This window comes from Pelobates fuscus, chromosome 1 (assembly GCF_036172605.1).
Source record: "Pelobates fuscus isolate aPelFus1 chromosome 1, aPelFus1.pri, whole genome shotgun sequence".
Lineage (NCBI taxonomy): Eukaryota > Metazoa > Chordata > Amphibia > Anura > Pelobatidae > Pelobates > Pelobates fuscus.
The window spans coordinates 64142494-64164233 of NC_086317.1; the positions used below are offsets into that span (position 1 = coordinate 64142494).

General features: G+C 36.9%; 1 protein-coding gene across 4 annotated transcripts in view; it reads left to right on the top strand.

Moving 5' to 3' along the window:
• The window catches only part of GLRA2 (glycine receptor alpha 2), a 244097-nt gene extending 231297 nt beyond the window's left edge, over positions 1-12800 (top strand). For all 4 annotated transcript variants that reach the window (XM_063449052.1, XM_063449043.1, XM_063449061.1 and 1 more), the window contains one exon: positions 11947-12800. In XM_063449052.1, the coding sequence (XP_063305122.1) occupies positions 11947-12225 (279 nt within the window). In that variant the 3' untranslated portion in view covers positions 12226-12800. The remainder of the gene's footprint in view (positions 1-11946) is intronic.
• The last annotated feature ends 8940 nt before the right edge of the window (positions 12801-21740 follow it).

The following is a 21740-nucleotide window of genomic DNA, read 5'->3' on the forward strand; positions in this document are numbered from 1 at the left end:
ACTACATTCATTATACACACTCTGCACTCACTACAAACACACTGCATTCATTATACACACTCTGCACTCACTACAAACTACATTCATTATACACACTCTGCACTGACTACAAACACTACATTCATTATACACACTCTGCACTCACTACAAACACACTACATTCATTATACACTCTGCACTCACTACAAACACACTGCATTCACTATACACACTCTGCACTCACTACAAACACACTACATTCACTATACACACTCTGCACTCACTACAAACACTAAATTCATTATACACACTCTGCACTCACTACAAACACTAAATTCATTATACACACTCTGCACTCACTACAAACACTAAATTCATTATACACATTCTGCACTCACTACAAAAACACTACATTTATTATACAGACTGCACTCACTACAAAAACACTACATTTATTATACAGACTGCACTCACTACAAACACACTACATTCATTATACACACTCTGCACTCACTACAAACACACTACATTCATTATACACACGCTGCACTCACTACAAACTACATTCATTATACACACTCTGCACTGACTGCAAACACACTACATTCATTATACACGCTCTGCACTCACTACAAACACACTACATTCATTATACACACTCTGCACTCACTACAAACACACTACATTCACTATACACACTACATTCACTATACACTACATTCACTACAAACACACTACATACACTGCATTCATTATACACACTGCACTCACTACAAGCACACTGCATTCATTATACACACTCTGCACTCACTACAAACTGCATTCAATATACATGCTCTGCACTGACTACAAACACACTACATTCATTATACACACTCTGCACTCACTACAAACACACTACATTCATTATACACACCCTGCACTGCACTATATGCATTGGAGTGTAATTTTTTTTTGTGTCGGGGGAGGTGGTCGTCATGGGTGAGTTCCCACACTTTTTTCTCCAGGACTTGACCCCTGGTGCCTTCTCTCTCCTGAACACGTCAGACGTATTTTAATACGTCTGACGTGTACAGGGCCTTTTTAGGGCCCTGCGTGATAGGAAGTCCCTCTAGTGGCCGTCTGAGTGACGGCCACTGGAGGTATTCCTATCAATCAATGTAAACACTGTATTTTCTCTGAAAATACAGTGTTTACATTAGATTGCCTGCAGGGAGCTATAGATCATACCTGAACAACTACATTAAGCTGTAGTTGTTCAGGTGACTATAGTGTCCCTTTAAAGATGAGCTTTAAGATGTTAGTAAAAAAAGCAGTTGATGTCCCTGTATCAGTAACAAATGAGGGAAATCGAACTCAAGAGCCTAATGGAGAATAGTTTACAGTACATTAATTCTCGCTCCTCGTTGGTACTTTATAAAGTAAAGTATTTACAGCACTGATAAAGTTAAACATAGAATATATCCTGTCTGATGGAACCTGTACGTTTGATATGTATAATTGAGCAATACATACACAGAACATTCCCTGGAGAGGTATTTGGAGAGTGGAATCTTTTTAGAGTGCGCAACACATCAAAGTAACTCCTTTCATTGTAATTATTATGTGCTTCCATACTTTTCATTTTTTTAATTTTATTTAAATGTTAGCATTTAAGACACATTTACTAGCTAGAGGGTAAGTGTTATTAAGGTAATGACAATACGATTTTATACGGAAAGGAGAAAAGATTTGACATTTTTAAGACAATCTACAAACAGCTTATGTGGTTCTACCAAGATCAGCTATTTTAAAAGCCGAGTTGGATAATAGGTACTGCAAAGCCGCACAGATTAGAACAGAATATTCACAACAGAAGAAATCAAGAATTCAACAAATTTCATTACAAATCACATTGACAATCTGGCATTTAACAGCCATTCCTTTAATTACCCATTGCACTAAGACACCTTACCTTTAAAGAACAGCATTTCAGGATATTCTTAATCTTGACATTAAGGAACCCTACAGTGTCAGGAATTCAAACATGTATTCCTGACAATATAGTCCTGAAGTGACTGTCTGGTTGACCGTCCCCACCTTCTCTGAAAAGGCATTATTTACAGTGCTAACACTGCACGGACATGCTATAGACACCAGAACCACCGCATTAAGCCTTTAACAAGTTGGCATCATTATAGTGTCACCATAATATAGCAGCACTATTTAAATGTATTTATAATAACCCAGGTGACATTACAGTACCAAGTACATTGAAGTATCTAATATTCTAATGGCTGAGTAAATCAGGTTTTTAATGAATACAGTGTCTTAGGACCCCCTTAAATTGGACAGTCCTTCCATATATTTGCTTTATTTTTTATTTTTTTTGTTTTTTGTCACATGCATCAATAAAGTACCCTCTATGCAGCTTTTTAAATCTAGCTTTTAAGGAAGTAGAATCAGTACAGGGATACAATATCAGTATAGGTATAATGAGTGCTGTATTCTACATACTAAGCAAAGCAGGTTTAGTTATTAGTTAATTCCTCACTCACATATTTCCTTCATGATTCTGAAGCTGATCGTTCCATAATAACTTTTTAAAGGTCACAGGTAGTGACTGAATTGTTACCCATTTGATATGCTTCCTTTAAAAAGATTTGAAACGCTGAGTACCTGAGCCTCATTCCTTCTATTGGTGAGGAACTGGGGCCATCTCCATGGTCTGGACCATTGCAATCTTAATGTATTTATTTTTTATACTACTGTGATTGACTTTCATTATTATTGCAGTCCCCTATACTGGATATTGACATAAGAATGGTTTGACAACTTACATGTGTCCCCCAGGAACCAGCAGCCACAATATTGTTTCCTGTATTTTCCTTGCAGGAAAGAGCTATTGAACATAACCCTCTATCGGGCCATGCTTAGCTCAGGGAAAATATCTGACCTCTCTTGCACAAGAAGCTGTATGCAAACTAGGTATCTGGAGATCCAAGATACGTTGTCAAACTGTCCTTAAATGGATGTAGACTACGTGCCTGGAGAACCCAGATAAGTTGTCAAACTATTCTTAAATGGTTTGACAAAATACTCTGTGAGGGTGCCAGGGCACAACAGTGTTCTTTTAATAGCAGTAAAACGGACTCTGGTGATAATTTTACCCTTGGCTGTATAGCTGTTATTACGAACATACCAGGTTTAATAGCTGGAGAAACAATTGTCATACAACGTAATAATTAAGTAATAATTAATTAATTAAAATTAATAATAGTGAACTCATAGGTTTCTGGGTATGTGATATTTGTAGATGTGCAGGTGATATCTTCCCCATTAATTAGACAGGATGCCTCTTTTCATTAAAGTATGGGCCTTGACTTTAACTTTTATGAGCGAAATAAACAGAATGCACCAGTGTAGCCTTCGTTCATACATTTTTTTTTACGGGTAATTAGAATCAACCTAGATGCACACCTTAAAAAACCTCAATGTGAAACTTATTACATTTTTGTTAGTGAGCAACGTAAATTACTGTGCTTATTTGGATAAAAAAATATCATTTTTATCTTTTCCTATTTTCATTTTAAATACTCATTTTTAGTGTTGATTAATATTACAGTAATTCAAGGCTACACTGTTTTAAGCAATGATTCTTAATCTCTGCACAGGGACCTGTCATTCTGTTTTCAGTAGGACCTTAACGTTTGCAACAGATGCATTACATCTGACTCCCATAAACTGCTTAATAAAACAGCTCTGCCTTCACCAATACATCGGAGACCCCAATAACACTGGGGAGAGTATAATAAAACTATTTTGTAAATATTACAAATGAGGAATAATTACTATTGAAGAATAGTTTGCTATGCTAATGCAATGTCTATAATTAGCATCACTAGAAAAAAAAGCATAGAACCGCTGACTTAAAAAACTAGCACAAATACAATTGAATGAATGCTTGAATCAAAACATTATTAGAATTAATATAATATATCATTCCTGGCCACACCATTTTCTATGATGTCTGTCTGACATTAGAATTGACAGTGTTCTCGTTAAATCCGAAAACAAGAAATAATATCAATGCAGTAAGAGTCCACTATTTGCTACAAAATAATTTTATTTTGCCTCCAGAACATTGTACTTAATAAAATTTCAGATATATTGCATACATATTAATAACTCACATCTACGGTTTCCTTCACAAAAATTATAATTAAGTTTTACTGCCTCAAGGTGTTTAATAGACACGAATTAGGACAGATATTATAATAGCCCAAAGCTTATACATTAGCTCTGTTCTATATTGCAGGAATTCCAATTAGAATGATTTACTTATTTTGCATTGTAAAATATGGCAAATTTGTTTTAAGCCGTAGAAACAAGGATTGTTCAGTTTTTTTTTATTTTAGACTTTAGTTAATACTTAAAAAATGTCATCCACTGCTAGCGCTTTATTGAAAAAAATACAAAAAATAAACAGTTTTAGACCATTTTTTTTACAAAAGCAATTGAAAATGATTCATTGAAAATAAATGGTAGAGGTTACAGCTCCGGTGATGAGCTAGTGACCTGCATTTCTCTTCGTGGAGATGATTTATCATTTAATTAAGTATAAGGAATAGCTCAGTTTGTAAAAAAAAAAACATTTTGTGACAATGTTCCATCAGTTTTAATATCAGATAGTCATCTGTTTAAAGAGGGTTAATAGATTAATTATATGGCTTTAATTATTGGACTGAATTATGTAATATATGTATACATATCACGCATACACATATACGTATACATATATATATATTTATTGGTTGGAGATAAAAAAAAACTAACAGAAAAATATTCAGTTGTTTTGCATCCACCCGCCAAGTTCTTTATAGGTTGCTTTTTCTTGGAATTAATTTAACTAGCATTTTACTAATTTTATATAACTCCTAAAAGCACCCCCCATACTAGATTTAGTGTTAACAAATGGAAAAATAAAAACAGTGACTGAGTCACACCACACAAAAACAAAAGTTTTAGACTTTATAAAAACAGACTTCTCTAAAATTAGAATATGTGTAAATGAGTCATTATCAGACTGGAGCAGTTTAAATAGAGTCAAAGAGAAATGGGATTATTTAAAAGTTACACTACTGAAGGCAACAGAAAATTGCATTAGGCTTGTCAGTAAAAGCAAAAAATGTAAGAAACCACTAGGGTGCTCTGCAGATGTGGCCAAAATAGTAAAACACAAAAAGTTAGCATTTAGTGATTATAAAAACCCAGAGTGAGAAAGATAGACAGAGCTATAAGATTAGGCAGAAAGAGTCTAAGCAAGTTATAAGAGCTTCCAAATCACACACAGAAAAGAAAATAGCACAGTCAGTAAAAAAAAGAGGACAAAACATTTTTTAGATACATAAATGAGAAAAGAAAAGTTAAACAAGGATTAGATTAAAAACAAAAGAAGGAAGGAGTGTAGAAGCTAGTATGGTCTAGCTGACTACCTCAGTGAATATTTTTGTTCAGTATTTACAGATGAAAATGAAGGAAAGGTGCCTTAGATAGGAAAAAGGACAATTGAGCCATTTGTTACATGTGAGTTTACAGAGGAAGAGGTTCTATTTCAACTATCAAAAATTAAGACAAATAAGGCAATAGGACCTGATAGAATACCCCCAAAGTTATTAAAAGAGCTTAGTTGTGTACTAGCAAAACCATTAACAGATTTATTTAACCAATCATTGTTAACAGGAGTAGTCCCAGAAGATTGGAAGTTAGCAAATGCTGTGCCCATTCACAAGAAAGGTAGTAGGGAGGAGTCAGGCAACTATAGGCCAGTAAGCCTTACTTCAGTAGTGGGGAAAGTAATGGAAACCATGTTAAAAGATAGGATTGTTGAACAGCTAAAACAACATGGATTTCAAGATCAGAGACAACATGGGTTTATTTCAGGGAGATAATGCCCAACTAATCTCTGACCATTTTTCTAGTTTACCTAAATCATTTGCCATTTGGCTTATCCCTCCTGGAACGTCAACCCTGTTACATATCTTAGTATCATCAGCAAAAAGGCTTACCTTACCATCAAGACCTTCTGCAAGATCACTAATAAAATTATTAAAGAGAATGGGTCCAATTACAGATCCCTGAGGTACCCCACTGGTGACAAGACCATGCTTTGAATATACTCCATTGACTACAACCCTCTGTTGCCTGTCACTCAGCCACTGCCTATCACTCAGCCCATTCAACAATATTGGAATCCAAACTTAAAGACTGCAGTTCATTGATGAGCCTTCTATGTGCAACAGTGTCAAAAGCTTTACTGAAATCTAGGTAAGCAATGTCTACTGCACCACCCTGATCCATTATTTTAGTTACCCAATCAAAATATCAATATGTTTGTATTACTGACACCATAGTGTCCTTTATAAAAAAAATGCACCCTAATAGTTTTATTTAATTTTTTTGTCACCAAAAAGGAAACAGTAGATTAGAGCCCAGTTTTCTCAAACTGCTTTATGTATTCTCCTCTGTGTCAATTTAATGAATCCACAAAGCAGCTTAGTTCATTACATTTTTAAAGAAATTAATTTCCTGACAGGAAATGCAATGTGTAGGGGTAGATTTTGAAGGTATTTGTGGTACTTAGTTGCGTTGTTGTTACATATTCAATACTGTCAAGGTTAATATTTCATAACAACGTTTGTACTTTTGGTTCAAAAGAAGGTAAAAAAAAACTTTTTAGCTTTACCTGCACTATGGATCTTATCCAAAGTAGGTGTTCTGTTCCCTAGATTGTTGGAAGGTTCAGCTTTTGGCTATCTAAGCAGTTCATGATTTGATATTTCTAACGTTTTCAAAATAGACAGATCTAGCGGAAAGGACAAAATCGGGATTGGCCACATTCTTCCTCATAGTTACCATTTTTTAACCAATTCTTAATGTTCCCCAGCCATCTACATTTTTTATCTGATCCCCATCAAACATGTCTCCTCAATCAATTCTGGACGTCTCCACCAAACTCTGATTTATGAGAAGCTAACTCACTTCAGTGCTGCCAATCATCTTTAATGTTGCAAATGAGTTTGAGCTTTAAAAATAATAATAAATCTTTATTTTACTGTCCAGTAAAAAGCAGAAATGCAATACTGATCCTAGCAAACAGTTAGCAAACTCAATTTTAGAAGAATATCCATTTGTCTATTTTCTTTTTTTGAAGAGGCTAGAAACCCACATTTATTGTAAAGACACGGAACTGGAACAAGTATTGCAACCATATGGACACACAGCAGCTAAGCCAATTCTCCAAATTCACTAACGTTAATCATTGATTCAGAAACAATCATGACTTACCCTTCAATAAAAGGCACTAAAATTACGTGTGATGCTCCAATTCTTGTGTTGCTCTAACTGCTATATTATCAATATTTCTACCAAACACAATAGCCATTACAGCAGGTCCCCCTCCAATTATAAGTAGTCAAACCATTTTAGAACACTTTGACTTTTCACTAGAGATCTGCAAGGCTCTGGTCACTACTTCTACTACAGCCTTCAGAGAACCAGAATATCTGTGTCTGAACTAAGCCCGGCTGTGCAGGACTTAACTTATTGCTTGAGAGTGACTAGCTGATGCCCTAAGTCAATGAGCTGGACCTGCATGATAGATCTTAGCCCAGGAGAACCAAAAGAGGCTGCTAAGCAGAATGCTCTCTAAAGACTGTGGTGTAGGTGGGGAGCAGCACCCAGCAGACACCAGGTAAGACGTTAAGCAATTCTAAAAGTGGTTTGACTACTTACAATGGGGGTGCCCTTTCCTCCTAGCACCATAACCACTACGGCACACTGTAGTGGTTATGGTGCATGTGGTGCTACTTTAAAAGGTTACATTATGAACAGACCTGCATAGCAAGCCATAACGAGGTTTAGTTTTAAAGCGCATTCTAGACATCTCCAGATATCAATCTAGCTAGTATCCCAGCATCCAGGACGTCCTTGTTATTATTAATATATTTTTCCAGTAATATGATACAATATTCTGTGCATTAGTATTGTACGCTGATGACACCCAGATATATCTCTCCTCCCCAGACATCTTCCCTGTCTCCCTGTAACGTGTCACTGCTTGCCTTTCTTCCATTTCTGACTGTATGTCCTCCCGCTTTCTGAAACTCAATCTCTCTAAAACTGAGCTCCTTGTCTTTCCTCCTCCTAATACTGATCCTCCTCTTTCGCTCTACCTTCAAGTTAGTTGTATCCATATAAGTCCATTCTTGCAAGTGCGCTATCTTGGCGTCATACTTGATTCTGGCCTCACCTTTGAGCCTCACATCCAGTATGTTGCCAAATCATGTAGATTCCATCTTAAAAACAAAGCCCGCATCCGCCCCTTTCTTATGCAAGATGCTACCAAGGAGCTTGTCCATGCTCTAGTAATTTCCAACATGGATTATTGTAACTCTCTTCTAATTGGTCTTCCCAAAAACCATATTGCCCTGCTACAGTCTGTAATGAATGCTGCTGCCAGACTGATTTTCCTCTCTAGTCGGTCTTTTCACACCTCACCCCTCTGTCAGTCCTTACATTGGCTTCCTGTATCCTATAGGAGTCAATTCAAAGTGCTAACCCATACCTCTAAAGCACTGAACAATTCTAGCCCCTCTTATATCACTTTATTGCTTCACAGGTATGCCCCTTCTCGGTCTCTCCCCTCTGCCCGTGACCACCTCCTGTCCGCTGCTCGCACCCGTACAGCCAACTCACGCTTGCAGGACTTCTCGAGGGCAACTCCCTTCCTATGTAATAGTCTGCCTACCGCCATCAGACTCTCCCCTAGTCTTCAATCATTTAAGAAGTGCCTTAAAACCCATCTCTTTAGGAAAGCTTATGGCCTCCCAGAGTAACCTCTACCTTACACACTTGTCTCTTACTCTCTCCTAAAGGGCAGCACTTCACTCTCTCCTCCAGCTCTGCTTCACACCCACCCTATTTGATTGATATTTCCTGTCCTAATGGGTTTTATACCCTGCCTCCTTTAGACTGTAAGCTCGTTTGAGGAAGGTCCTCTTCAAACTATCGTTCCTGTACATTTTCTTGTAATTGTCCTATTTATAGTTATATCCCCCTCTCATAATATTGTAAAGCGCTACGGAATATGTTGGCGCTATATAAATGGCAATAATAATAATAATAAAATAATAATCTTGTTGTCCACGCTCCTTATTGCTTTATAGATTAAAAGGGGAAAAAAGCTAATGTTTATATGACGTTTGAATTCAAATGTTAGGTTGTTTAACAGTTTCATTGTCATATATTGCATATTTGTACCATACAAACTTTACTATAGAAAACTGTTTTCCAACTCAGTTCTCAAAGTACACCAGAGTTCCAACATTTGTCAGTTTCCACAATGGAACAGAATTGGGAAATGCCCAGATGTCCAGGTATTATTGTAGGGCTGTGAGGTTGGGTACCACTGCTTAGGAAAACAGCCAAAAACATTATCCAATTTTTTTTTTATACCTTAACATATTTTTTATTTATGCACTTTGTATAACATATTATTATAAAATATATTTGAAGTTTGTTTTTTCGCAATATAAAAAAATATGTTTAGAACCAGTACTACCAAGCTCCTGGGAATATATTTTAATCATTAGAAAAAGGAGGAGGCAGAAAGGCTTGAGGAGTGGCAGACCGTTTCTTTGTGATTTTGTTTTGTGTTTTACATTATTTGTATGTAAGACTGAAAAACCAAACAATAGTACAACTACTTATCTTTTTTCATTATTGCATTGTGATCTCCACAGGAAATGAAATTGTGCTTTCAATGCCTCGATAGATAGTCTTCTCAATATCACACAACATTCCAACAGAAATAAAAACATGGTCATGTTCAGTAGACCATATATACTGAAACCATCACAAGCATACCTGGACCTTTCACAGAAAGACTCACCTCTTTCATGAACATGAATTGCCCCTTTGTACAGTTTAATCTCTTTTCTGCCCACCTCTGTTAGGGTAAGGAAGACTTGGAAAAGATTTCAGTAGAGATTGAAACATTGTGTGTGTTTCCTGTTGTTCCAATAAAACTGCTATGCAAGTGATCCTGAGTGCATGGACTATATTGTTCTTCTTACCAATGTAGGAAATAAGAGTGCGGATTCCTCTTGTGCTATTATGGACTGAAATTTGGAATTTACTTTTTATTTACTTGGAATACTTGACGGCCCGCACTTTAGTGGTTAACCATGTGTACTTGATGGCCAGTGCTTGGCCACAGAGCCTTGCTGTATTTCCAGCAGATCATGGTGTTCTATAGTGCATTCCATTCAGAACACAGCTGAAACATATCTAAACCCTTTACCAGTAGGACATTTTGAGAACTGACCTGCCATAGTACAATGATTAGGCTGTGACCTTTTCCTACCTCGTACATAGTTCAACCTGGAACCAAAAATCCGAAGTGATAAGCTGTGCTTAAAAATCTACTAACATTCTGTTACTTGCTAGTAAACAGTGTCAAATAAGTGGCTAAATGCACTTACCATACATTGTTCTGTACATTGTATCGCTTTACTTTTATTTTTAAACCATTATTTACAGCACATTATCGTACCTTGGCTGTGTTGATCACATTGCATGTCCCCTGCTGTTTTGTTTTCGTCCAGCCAAATGTAATCATTCTGTCTTAATACCCTACCCACTAGGGTTCTGCTTAGGATGCCTCTCTTACTGTCTCTGCTGCTGTGTGAATGTTTTAATTTAAAGCTTAGTCATTTTGGATCTCGCTGTTATGTTACTGGCTGGTCTTTTGTTCGTGAATTCCAACTGACTTTAAAATGAGCGTTTTGTAATTCAGTCAGCTTTGTACCATCTAGAACAGTGATGGCTACCCTTTGGCACTCCAGCTGTTGAGAACTACCTTTCCTAGTCCGCAACAGCTGGGGTGCCAAAGGGTAGCCATTATTGATAAAGAAAAAAACCTGCACACGTTGCATGCTGAGTGTTTTAAATAAAGTGTTGCTCTTCTGAGCAAATTAAAAAATTGTCTGTTTTCATACCCATTTTTATGTAATAATAGAAAATAATATATATAATATATGAGCAGTTTAAGTAGTAAATCAAATTATTTTCATGTTCAAAATGAATCTGAATGGTTCCAGCATTTGAAAATATATAGTGAATTTATTTCTTTATACCATTATATAACATTGTGCCATTTACCATTTCTTGTTTTATCATAGTACCTAAGTGAATGTGGGGTGCATGTGTGAACTCGTGTCTATTTGCTACTAACTCATACAACATGTTTTGCACATTTTGCAGATATGAACCATTCATAACACACAGGCAAAATTATTGTGGTAATAGACTGCATGTTGACGCTATATAAATGCCAATAATAATAATAAATTCTAGGTGAAAAATGAAGGAGATGGTTTTATAGGACCATACACACACAAAACCACCATATGACTATATATATTTTTGTTTTAGTTTAGGTTTTGGGATGTTTTACCACTGCAAATGCAAGTGTTTGAAAGACAGCATTTTATTTTATTCTCTTTTTTATCTTATTCCTACTGAAAAAAAGAGTTCATACATTTTTTAGTAAATAACCAAGTTAAAGTGTCATTTAAAGCTCAATCTTCCACTATGATTATGTGATCTGTACCCAAATGAATGTGAAAAGTCCCAGGAGATCATCTGTGCATTTCTCTGCCAACCTTTCTGCTTGTAACTTACTTAACGTGACAACTTACAGAGACTAGCATAGCACAATCCAGCTCCTTCCTAAATTCATTTTAGAGGTAGGGGTGGTAGGTAGACTCATTTATTTATATTTTTAAAACTACATAAAACAAAAATGATAAATATGTGTACATATTTTTTTTTATCGTTCCTGCCAATATGCAGCTTATATTTTGCCTACATAGAATGCATCTATAATGTTACCTTTTCTGATTGCATATTCTCTTTGTCTCATAGGATGACGATGTTTCCCGCGAGAGTCGGTTTAACTTTAGCGGATATGGGATGGGTCATTGTTTACAAGTTAAGGATGGCACTGCCGTGAAACCACCACCCCCTTTACCACCTCCTGTTCAACCAAAAGATGCAGAGTCAATCAAAAAGAAATTTGTGGATCGTGCAAAAAGGATTGATACAATATCTCGGGCTGCCTTTCCACTGGCGTTCCTCATTTTTAACATATTTTACTGGATTACGTACAAAATCATACGGCATGAGGATGTACACAAGAAATAAGCCACCGCTTTCTTATTTGGGATTCGAAAGCCAATGTGTGCTTGTAAATGAACAGTGAAATGTCCGTATGCTACTTGACTGGTTTTCTACCCATCTTCTCCTCCCGCAGACAAGAAAACTGGAGAAAAAATAAATAAATAAAGACATTTGAAGATGAAGCAGAAAATAAAACATCAACCCTGAAACAGTGATGATGAAAAAAAAAAGCCTCCTAATTATGAACTTTGTCTACTTATCTTTGGATATTTTGTTTTCCAGAACCTGTATTAAACTATTGTGTTTTTAAGGGGCCAATTTAACCAACACTGCCGCTGAGATGTCACCTTGCTCACAAAAAAAAATTATAGAAAAACAAAATCATAACTAAATACAAAATACAAAATCGATCGAAATCTCCCATTGAATCACAACACATAGTATAAATTTGACAGCTTTCCATTTTAATATTTACGGTAGCTGAAAAGTTTAGGATGTGGACCAAATTTTTTAAGGAAACACTGCCTTTTTACTGGAAAGATATATTTACTGAGCTACCGTTCATTCCATCACAATGTTAGTATTTAGTGTTGCACCAAACAATTATTTTATGTGTTGTAAAATATTATTTTTATATATATATATATATATATATATATATAGTATGTATGCGCATATATAGTATGTATGTATAGTTTTATATATACTTTATATGCACCCGTATCTGTATAGGTACATACATACATACATATTTATCTTAAAAGAAAAAAAAAAGATTTATACTTTAATATCTGTGAGCGTGAATTAAAAACAAATCTTGCTTTATTATGCTATTGTACTATTTGAATTTTACATGTGAAATGTGTGTTCTTTTTGGCAAGTCAGTGCTTTTAAAATACAATGACAATGCCCAAATTGTTTCTATAATTTTTTTAATTTTATTTTTTTTAAATTAATTTATTTTTAAGTTTTCGTTTTCTGACAGTGCACTGGATTTATCTAAAGTATTTTATGCTGTTTTTACATGAAACTTGAGGTGCCAAACTGTAATCCACTCAATGTACTAACCTTCTTTTGCACCGTGATCTTTCTATACCGTGATCTTTTTTGGAATGGTGTAGCTCAGTCTAGCTTTATCACTGCCATCAGTGTAGTCGCAGATGATAGCTCCTTAGGTAGAGTGTCAAAACTTGTTTACAAATCTTCGATTTATATCTTTCTGAAAAACGACTGCCATTTAAGATACCACTAAACAACCTAAGAATTTTAAAATTGTACTGTGGTTTTCATATCCTCATATTAACCTTTCCTCGACTACCTATCTAATTCAGGTCCTTGATACACATTTTCAATAATAAAAGAAAAAAAGAAAAACCTATAACAAAATTTTTACTTCTAAGGAAAAAATCCTGTATAACTTACCGTGAAAAAATAAAAAATAAAATTTTACACTTGTTGTAAAAAATAAATAACATGAAAAAATACATTTTATTTAAGGAAAAAGTAATATCTGTTCCATTTCAATAAAGCTACGTGTGGTAAAATGTTTGATCTGTTCAAGTATCTTATTTATACCTTTTAAAAAATGTGTAATCATGATTTCAAATAGGAGATTTCATGTGTTTCACTTTGCAAAATACATCATTCTGAGCATGATATTGATTTTACTCTACTGATATAAATGTTCTGTCTTATAAACTGGGTAGTTGGCAATCCAATTATGAAATTCACTTCCTCTTTATGTAAATCAAATTATTTTATCAAAGATGACTCTTTTTTTTTTTTTATTCTTTTTTTTTGTTGTGCATAGGCGGTTACAGGCGTAGAGAAAGTGCCACAACAGCACACAAAAATTGGGCAACAAGATTATCACAGTAACATTGCAAAAAAGGTGCACATTTTTGTTTATAAGTTGAGATAAGCTAGGAATGGCAGTAGTTTCAATAAAGTTGGTAATCGTGTGGCATATACTAGTAAAACATTATGATAGAAACATTCTCAGGGAGGTACTAGTTATCTGTATGGGCTTAGGTGACCAGGAACGGGGGCCTGGAGCCGGGTGGTTGTGGTGTATCATCTTACGCTGGGGCCGTACTACGTTGGGGTATTCCTTGCTGTGTTTCGTAGTGTGGGTTCGTACGATCCCTCATCTCCCCATGGAGACCAGCTCCGCGCCGGCACAAGGCTCCACCTGGAACCCCGCAACAGTGGTCCCATTTGTATCCAGATGAGCCGCGACAGCCACCAAAGCAGCAGCCAAAACCTGAGGCAGACCAAAAGTTACCTGGCCTACCAGCCACCATACCTCAGCAACACCACTTGCTGTACCCGCTGAACTTGAAAACCTGTTGAACCTATTATCGTTAAATGTTTGCTTTGTTTTAAGCCTATTTCTTTGCAGCTTTTTGCTACAGAACACTCACACTAGTACATGCAACCATGGGCACCCTATAGCCACCCACATATAGCTCCCCTGAGACCTCCCCCTCCTCCCCCCAGGGTAATAGGGGCCATTTTGACAACGGCAGATGGGGAAACTAGACCACCCGCTAGCGCTCAACACCAGGAGGACTGAAAATTTCACACAAGAACCGGCCCTATAGCACACACAGGCACTAAGATTACTCTTTTTTGAAAGTAGTGTCAACTTGGGGATATTAGGCTTCTGTAAAAATCACCTATGGAGTTTGTTTAGGAGTCAGTTTATTGAATTTAGCTGAAATGTATCACAGATGACTCTTTAATTACAATACCCTATACAACGAGCCTTCATTTTGTTTGGCATTGCATTACAGATCCATTGCCATCAGAAGTCCTGTTTACCTTATCCTCTGCTCCAGTGTTGTATCTGAAACAGTACCAATACTAATTGTTCTATAAGAGATATGGATAGTACAGAGGAACTGTAAACACCATCCTCCCTCTCCAGGTACATGATCCTGCATGACACAATCAGGCTTATTCACTAAGTGGGGATAGATAATCGAAAAAAGCTAATTTAGGTCAAAATAGTTGAACAGAAAACAACCAGTCATATTTCTTCCAATCTGACTTTTTAGGTCTAGTAATTAAAATTCCTGGTGAGAACTCAAAAATTATTGTATACTTCTGAATATGAACAAGGAGGAAGATGAGTTCAAATGTGATCTAGGTATCCATCAGGACATCTTTAAAGAGTTTCTCCAACCATTTTTCACTGACAATAGAATAAAGCCCTATTGGCATTATGGTGCTCGGCGCATCCCTGTCTGATGTCATGGGAGTCGCGATGAGATCCAATCATATGTGCACTCTGAACTGGCGAAGGGAAGGTATGTAGGGCGGGGGAAAGGGAGAAAGGTAGGAAGGATGGGGATTTAAAAAAAATGTGAATGAGATTGGTAGGAGGGAGGGAGAGGAGGCAAGAGCTTCTCCCATAAGGGATCAGCAGTTACATCTGTCACTAGCATGCAGTGGATATGCAGATGGAATTTATGCACAGAATTGGCATTAGGCAGCCTGGAGCAAAGTTCTGGGCTACCTAAGTCATATGTGCTGGGGGTGCAACTTGTAGTGTGGCTGTTTAGGTCCCATTCGCCCTGTCAGAGCAGTGAAAAGGGGTTTTTATTCACCTCTTTCCCACGCTGCGCCGGTCTCTCCGCAGTTGGCCCCAACTTCGTGGCTGAGATCATCAATTTTGCGCCAGTCAGCTCCTCCTCAAAGAGATGTATTGAAACAATGCATCTCTATTTGGAAAGTTCATCGCCTCCATACAGAGCGTGGAGAAGCTGAACTCCAATGTTGCACAATGTACAGCACTGACACAGGAAACACCTGTAGTGGCCGTCTAAGCGATTGCCACTAGAGGTGTTCCTAGGCACCTATGTAAACACTACATTTTCTCTGAAAAGGCATCATTTACATTCAAAAGACGGCAGGGACAGACATAGACACCAGACCTACTATATTAAGCTTAGGGTTTCTGGTGATTATAGTGTCCTTTTAAAATAAAATATGCTTTATGCCCATTTTTCTAATCCACTTGAAAGAATTGCCAGCTAATACTTTAAAACATTGCACTACTTCTGTTAAGAGTACAAAAAATAATTTTAAAAATATCTAAAAGTTTATAAAAAAAAAACCTGCAGTCTTTACAATAAATTGTTTGTCCTAACTTGATATGTGAGCTTTGCATCCCACATTTTAAATAATGATGTGCTTATTTTTTCTTTACAAAATAAAATAGTTGTAAATGTGATAAATTATTATTAAATGCATTTATGTTTTTCTCAGAAGAAGTCTTAGCTTAATTAGTTTAATTACATGCCATTACGTGTGTATAGGTATCTATCTATCTGTCTGTCTGTCTGTCTGTCTGTCTATCTATCTATCAATCTATCCATCTATCTGTCCGCCTCTATCTATATATAAAGCAGCTCCAGGTTCATGCCTAGAGAATAGGCTCAATACTCAATAACCCCCCCCCCCCCCCACACACACACACACACACACACACACAAAACATTTAAATAAAATACATGATTTTAAAAATATACTACTATTTGCATTTTCTTGCTCTAAAATGTGCAGAGGGGATGCAGAATGGGAACTTAGGAGGGATGCAGGAAATGAATGATTGAGGACTGGCTTGCTACAAAATAACTTAAAGCTGACATCAGGCATTGTGCATTGTGCAATACTTTTGCTGCTTCTATCTCTCTAACGGCTTAACAGAGCAAATTTCTGCCAACTAGTTAGAAGGGAAGGAGAGGAGTGGTCCAGCGAGTCCTGAACACAGAGGATTCCGAGTTTAGAATTAGTGAGAGAGAGGAGATGGGAGCTGTTGAGGTGTAAGATGGACATAGAGATTGATAAAGGGTATGTGGAGGCTTAAAAGGCATCCTTCAAGTGACCCTCCAGTACCACCTACACCAGATACAAGACACCTGGGAGGTATGACTATTTATTGATTACATGTTATAAGGTTCGTGAATAGACCCATCATAATAAGCAGCACCAGGCTTAATAGGCTCTAACTCCAGCCCTGAATCTTAAAAAGTCAGTTGTTCTCCTAGTTTGAATGCTCTTATTTATAAACACATAATTATGTTTCATTTGTATTATTATAGGGTTCTACGAAGTGTTGCTCAGCTAAATCCTATATAATCCAATAATTACTGTTGAACTAACTTCCATGCTACAGTCACACATAGCATTGTTATTAGGTTAAGAGCGTTTATTCAAAATGCATTTGGAGGACACTTAAGTACTTTCCCGATGCAAGGTACTGTTTCTCATCACAATCAGGTAATCATACATTCATGAGGAAGTGACTGTGTGAGTCTACAACATTCACAGAGATTAAACAGAGAAGCCAATCATTAATGGCTTTGTTAAATTACAGAAGAAAATATATTTTACTTCCTTTTTAATGGCCAATGGCATGACTGTTGCCTAGAGCAACATTTTAGCCCATTGAAAAAACTTTGCCAGAATGTGACGTTAAAAGATCCACTTCAGTTTAGAATGTCCTATTTATTTTATGTTACCCAGGTTCTATCAAGCTTAAAATACTAAATTCGACATCCCCTTGGGACAGGCTCTTCAAGCAGCAAATATTAGACTGACAGTAAGTTCTAAAGGTGAGGAGATTCGTGATGCAAACCCTAATGCACAGTTCTCCCGTACTGCACTGGAAACTAAGTTAAAAAAAAACCTGCATAAAAATATGCATATCATTTATGTGCAAATTATGAACGCAGAAAAATGTTATGAAACATTAATTATTTAAACACATTTATAAACAGGCATGGAAAAAAATGGTAAATTCAAAATAAAAAAAAAAAAGGAAAAAACAAATTCGTATATCGTCTATTCTGATTAGAGAAGTTAACTTATAGAAGGACCAAATGGAACAAAAGGACAATTGAATATGAACGGGAGAAAAATGTCGTCTAAGGTATATTTTATTTAACATTAAAGTGCAATTTAATAATTATAAACCGTGTTACATAGAATAAGAAATGGATGTGTTTCAATAAAGAAGGAAGAATTTACAATATAGTCACATCTGGGTCTGTCACTGATATCTACGAAGTCCACACTAGACTGTTTTTCATCAAACAGGTCACATAACTGTTGTACCACATATTTGAGCAAGCAGCCTCCATCAAACATATTTGATAATGCTGGGATGGGAGCCCTGAATTAGCCACTTGCAGAATGACCAAAGTGACACATATCATGACAGTTATCTCTGCAGGGTCTTACCAGGTCTGAAATGATATTCATTTTTAATGATAAAACTCTCTGCTGCAGATTGTGAAGCTAATGCCAATTAATTTGTAAAATGTCACCATTAGCCTCAGGAAAGAAGATAAAAATAGAGAGTTCGGTCTACAAATTATAAAAGGTGCAATAAAGCCCATCATTTATCTCTAGATGAGCCTGGAGACTCATGCTTGCATATTGAATAGGTACCAAAAAGTAGAGGATAGATTCAGGCACCCCAACTGCTCTAGGCAAAGCTATTAGGACAGAAGGCACACATAGCTACAATTGATGGGATTGTGTTGGCCCATGATCCAGTTTAGAACCCTCAGTTTTCTGTGGATTGAGTGCGATTGCTTTGAATATATTGCATATTGCATAGGAGCATTATTGAATGTATTCGTAAAGTTTCCTCTATGATGACTGAGTTTAACTAAAACCCAGGCAGAAACACACAAATAGCTACAATTTGAGTAGTGGATCAAGCAGTGGGTCGAGTATTGGATTGAGTAGTGAATAGAGCAGTGGATCAGAACCCAGTCACTAATGCACACAAATGGTCCAGGTTTTGATCACAGCGCACCTTACGGTAAACATAATTATGTAATTAAATATGTAAGCAGCAGTGTCAGAAGTGCAGAGAATATACACACTGTAGACAGGGGAACTCAATTGTTGGTCATTGGGCTAGATACTCAGAAATTACTTTTAGGCTGTGTCCAGGTGTTTTGGTACACTCATTCAGGTCTTTTCTACCATTTGCTATTAGGTATACCACAGTTTTTATTTGATTAGCCATTTCCTTGAATCAGGAGAACTGAACACAAACTGTTGGATGGTAAGTTTAACATTCATTTGTATGGGTTATGTTTTCCTTTATTAAGTTAGATCCAGCTCTCTTTCATAATACTGTTAGAGTTAAGAGGGCAGGTTGGAAACATTCTGTTTTAAATTTTCCCACTTGCTTTGTCATTCATTTGGTACACCTCTGGCAAAGTGGCTGATGTATGTACTTCCTGTACATCATTCTCACAACTATCTATGGCAGAGCAGCAAATGTTTCACAAAGTCACAAAGCCTGGTGTTTATTGGGGAAACATTTTTTGCTTAAATCAATGGTGTCCTTTTAGTTGGGGCAGGCAGGCAGGCTTTTGGCCCAGTGGAAATGGGAGCTATGGCCGTGTAGTTCCCACACACAGACATCCTGCCTGTCAAGCATTGTATATTCTGGATGCTGTGCAAGGCCTTGCATACTCACAAGACTCCAAAGTGCTCTGCAGATCAGTTAGCACAGTGGTCTGTAGTTGTGCCAATGGAGGCAGGGGACAATGAACCCATGGGAGAGCAGCATTAGTCATTCAACCCCCTTTTGCCTCAGAAAGAGTTAGCAGGAGAAGAGGGAGGCACATTACAGTGTGTATAAGCATTCGTGTGTGTTAATGGATGGGTGTCTGTGTGAGTATGTGTGTGAGTGTCAGCATGTGTCTTTGTATGTATGTAAGTGTGCATCTGTATATGCGAGTTGATATATCTGCATTTGCATATTAGTGTGTGTCTAAGTATGCATGTTTGTGTGTGAAAGTATGTTGCTAATAAGGTTGTGGCCAGTATGTCTGTATGTGAGTATGTGGCCATATAATTAATGTGTCCAAGGAGGGGTGTATGTGAGATAATGCAAATTGTTCTAGCCCAGATGGTAAGGGTGGCTCCAACATTAGTTGTCTCACAACTACCTCTTGCAGCTGTGAGTTAGGGAGCGAGTGGCATTTTTAGAGATGCCTGTCATCATACACAATTTTGATGAATGTTTTAACAAGACAGATGCCAGGTATTAACAAGTACACTAGTGAACTGGGTAGCAGCAGATCGAAACCACAGAGTCTCTTGAAGGAAAGTGACGTGTGGTTGTTGATAGGTTAGAATAGTTAAAGTTTTATTTCTCTTAATAGGTGTGTTGGCCCCCTTTACTTTCTAAGACAACAACTTCAGAGAAGGGTTAGTAGGTCTTGGAAACATCTCAAAGCCAGCCGACACCTCCCTGCAGACAGAGAGTTCTGAATATTTCAGTGGATGAGAGGTTCTGTGGATCCAACAACTGTGAGGCCATCTGGCCCAAACTATGTACAAAAATTGAAACCAAAAAGTGAGGGCATTGTTGGAATTACTGTCCTTCTTAATTAGGTGAGAAGTGGTATGAGGTCTCTCCCAGTCATTGTTTAGAAACCTTGTTGCTTCTTCCACTGATGTGGTAGAGAGACCTTGGTTTGCAACATTTAGGCGAATAGAGAAGGGTGACAGGATAGAGAAGGGTGAATCTTATGCCTTTTTTGTGTAGTGCTCAGCAAATTGGAGTGAATACTCTGTGTGTTTGAGTAACATGTGCTGGATAATCGTTGAATATTAAACATTGTTGTTTTGCTAAGTTAGATGAGCTGTTTGTTTTTTGTGAAAATTCTGAAACGTTACTATAATAGGTTGTGGTTTAGAGTGCTTATCTTGACTTTCTTGGCCAAGTCTGTATGCACTTTCGATGGTGATGTAAGAGTAAGAAGTAGTGGCAATTTGGAGCATGTACAGTAACCAGGCCTGAAGAGAAGAGATGAAGTTGCTTGCTTTTAGGGATTCTGGACATCCTACAAATCTTAAATTGTTTCTTCTACTGCAGTTTTCTAGACCAGATTATTTTGTAAAGATGTTAAGGCATTTTGTTGCTGTTTTATTGTGGATTATAGCTGGTATAATTCATCTTCAGTTGTGCTCTGTCGCGTTTTAAATTAAGTGAGAAATGATTTTGAAGTAAATGCACTGTTGATTTTTTGTAATATCTTTGCATTGGGACTCAAAGATTGGTTTATGAAGGTTGGAGACTCCATGGGCTGTTTCTGAGGCTTGTTGTGAGATGAGAGTGGAAGCAGGGACTGGAAGGATTGTTCCTCTGCATTTGAGTCCAGTGGAGAGGAGGCTGGAGTAGTAGGTGGTGTTTTTTTTTTTTTTAAGTTATTTCTTGACTGATATTTGTGGCTTGCTTTAAGGTCTCATGGAGGGTGTTTTATCTATGAATGTATCCATGGTGGTGGATGAGAGTGGTGAGTTAAGGAAAAGAGGACAAAGAAGAGTAAGGAAGAGTGGATTCTAATGTGAGCATGTTGACAAGTGTGTTAGGGTGGTTTGAGGGTGTTGCAGATTATAAGTAGAGGGTGTTAGTCAATAGGATGAGATGTTTGTCAAGTTAGCTAGGATGCAAAACAAAAAAAAAAGTCAACTAAAGTATATATACTAACTCCTGAGGA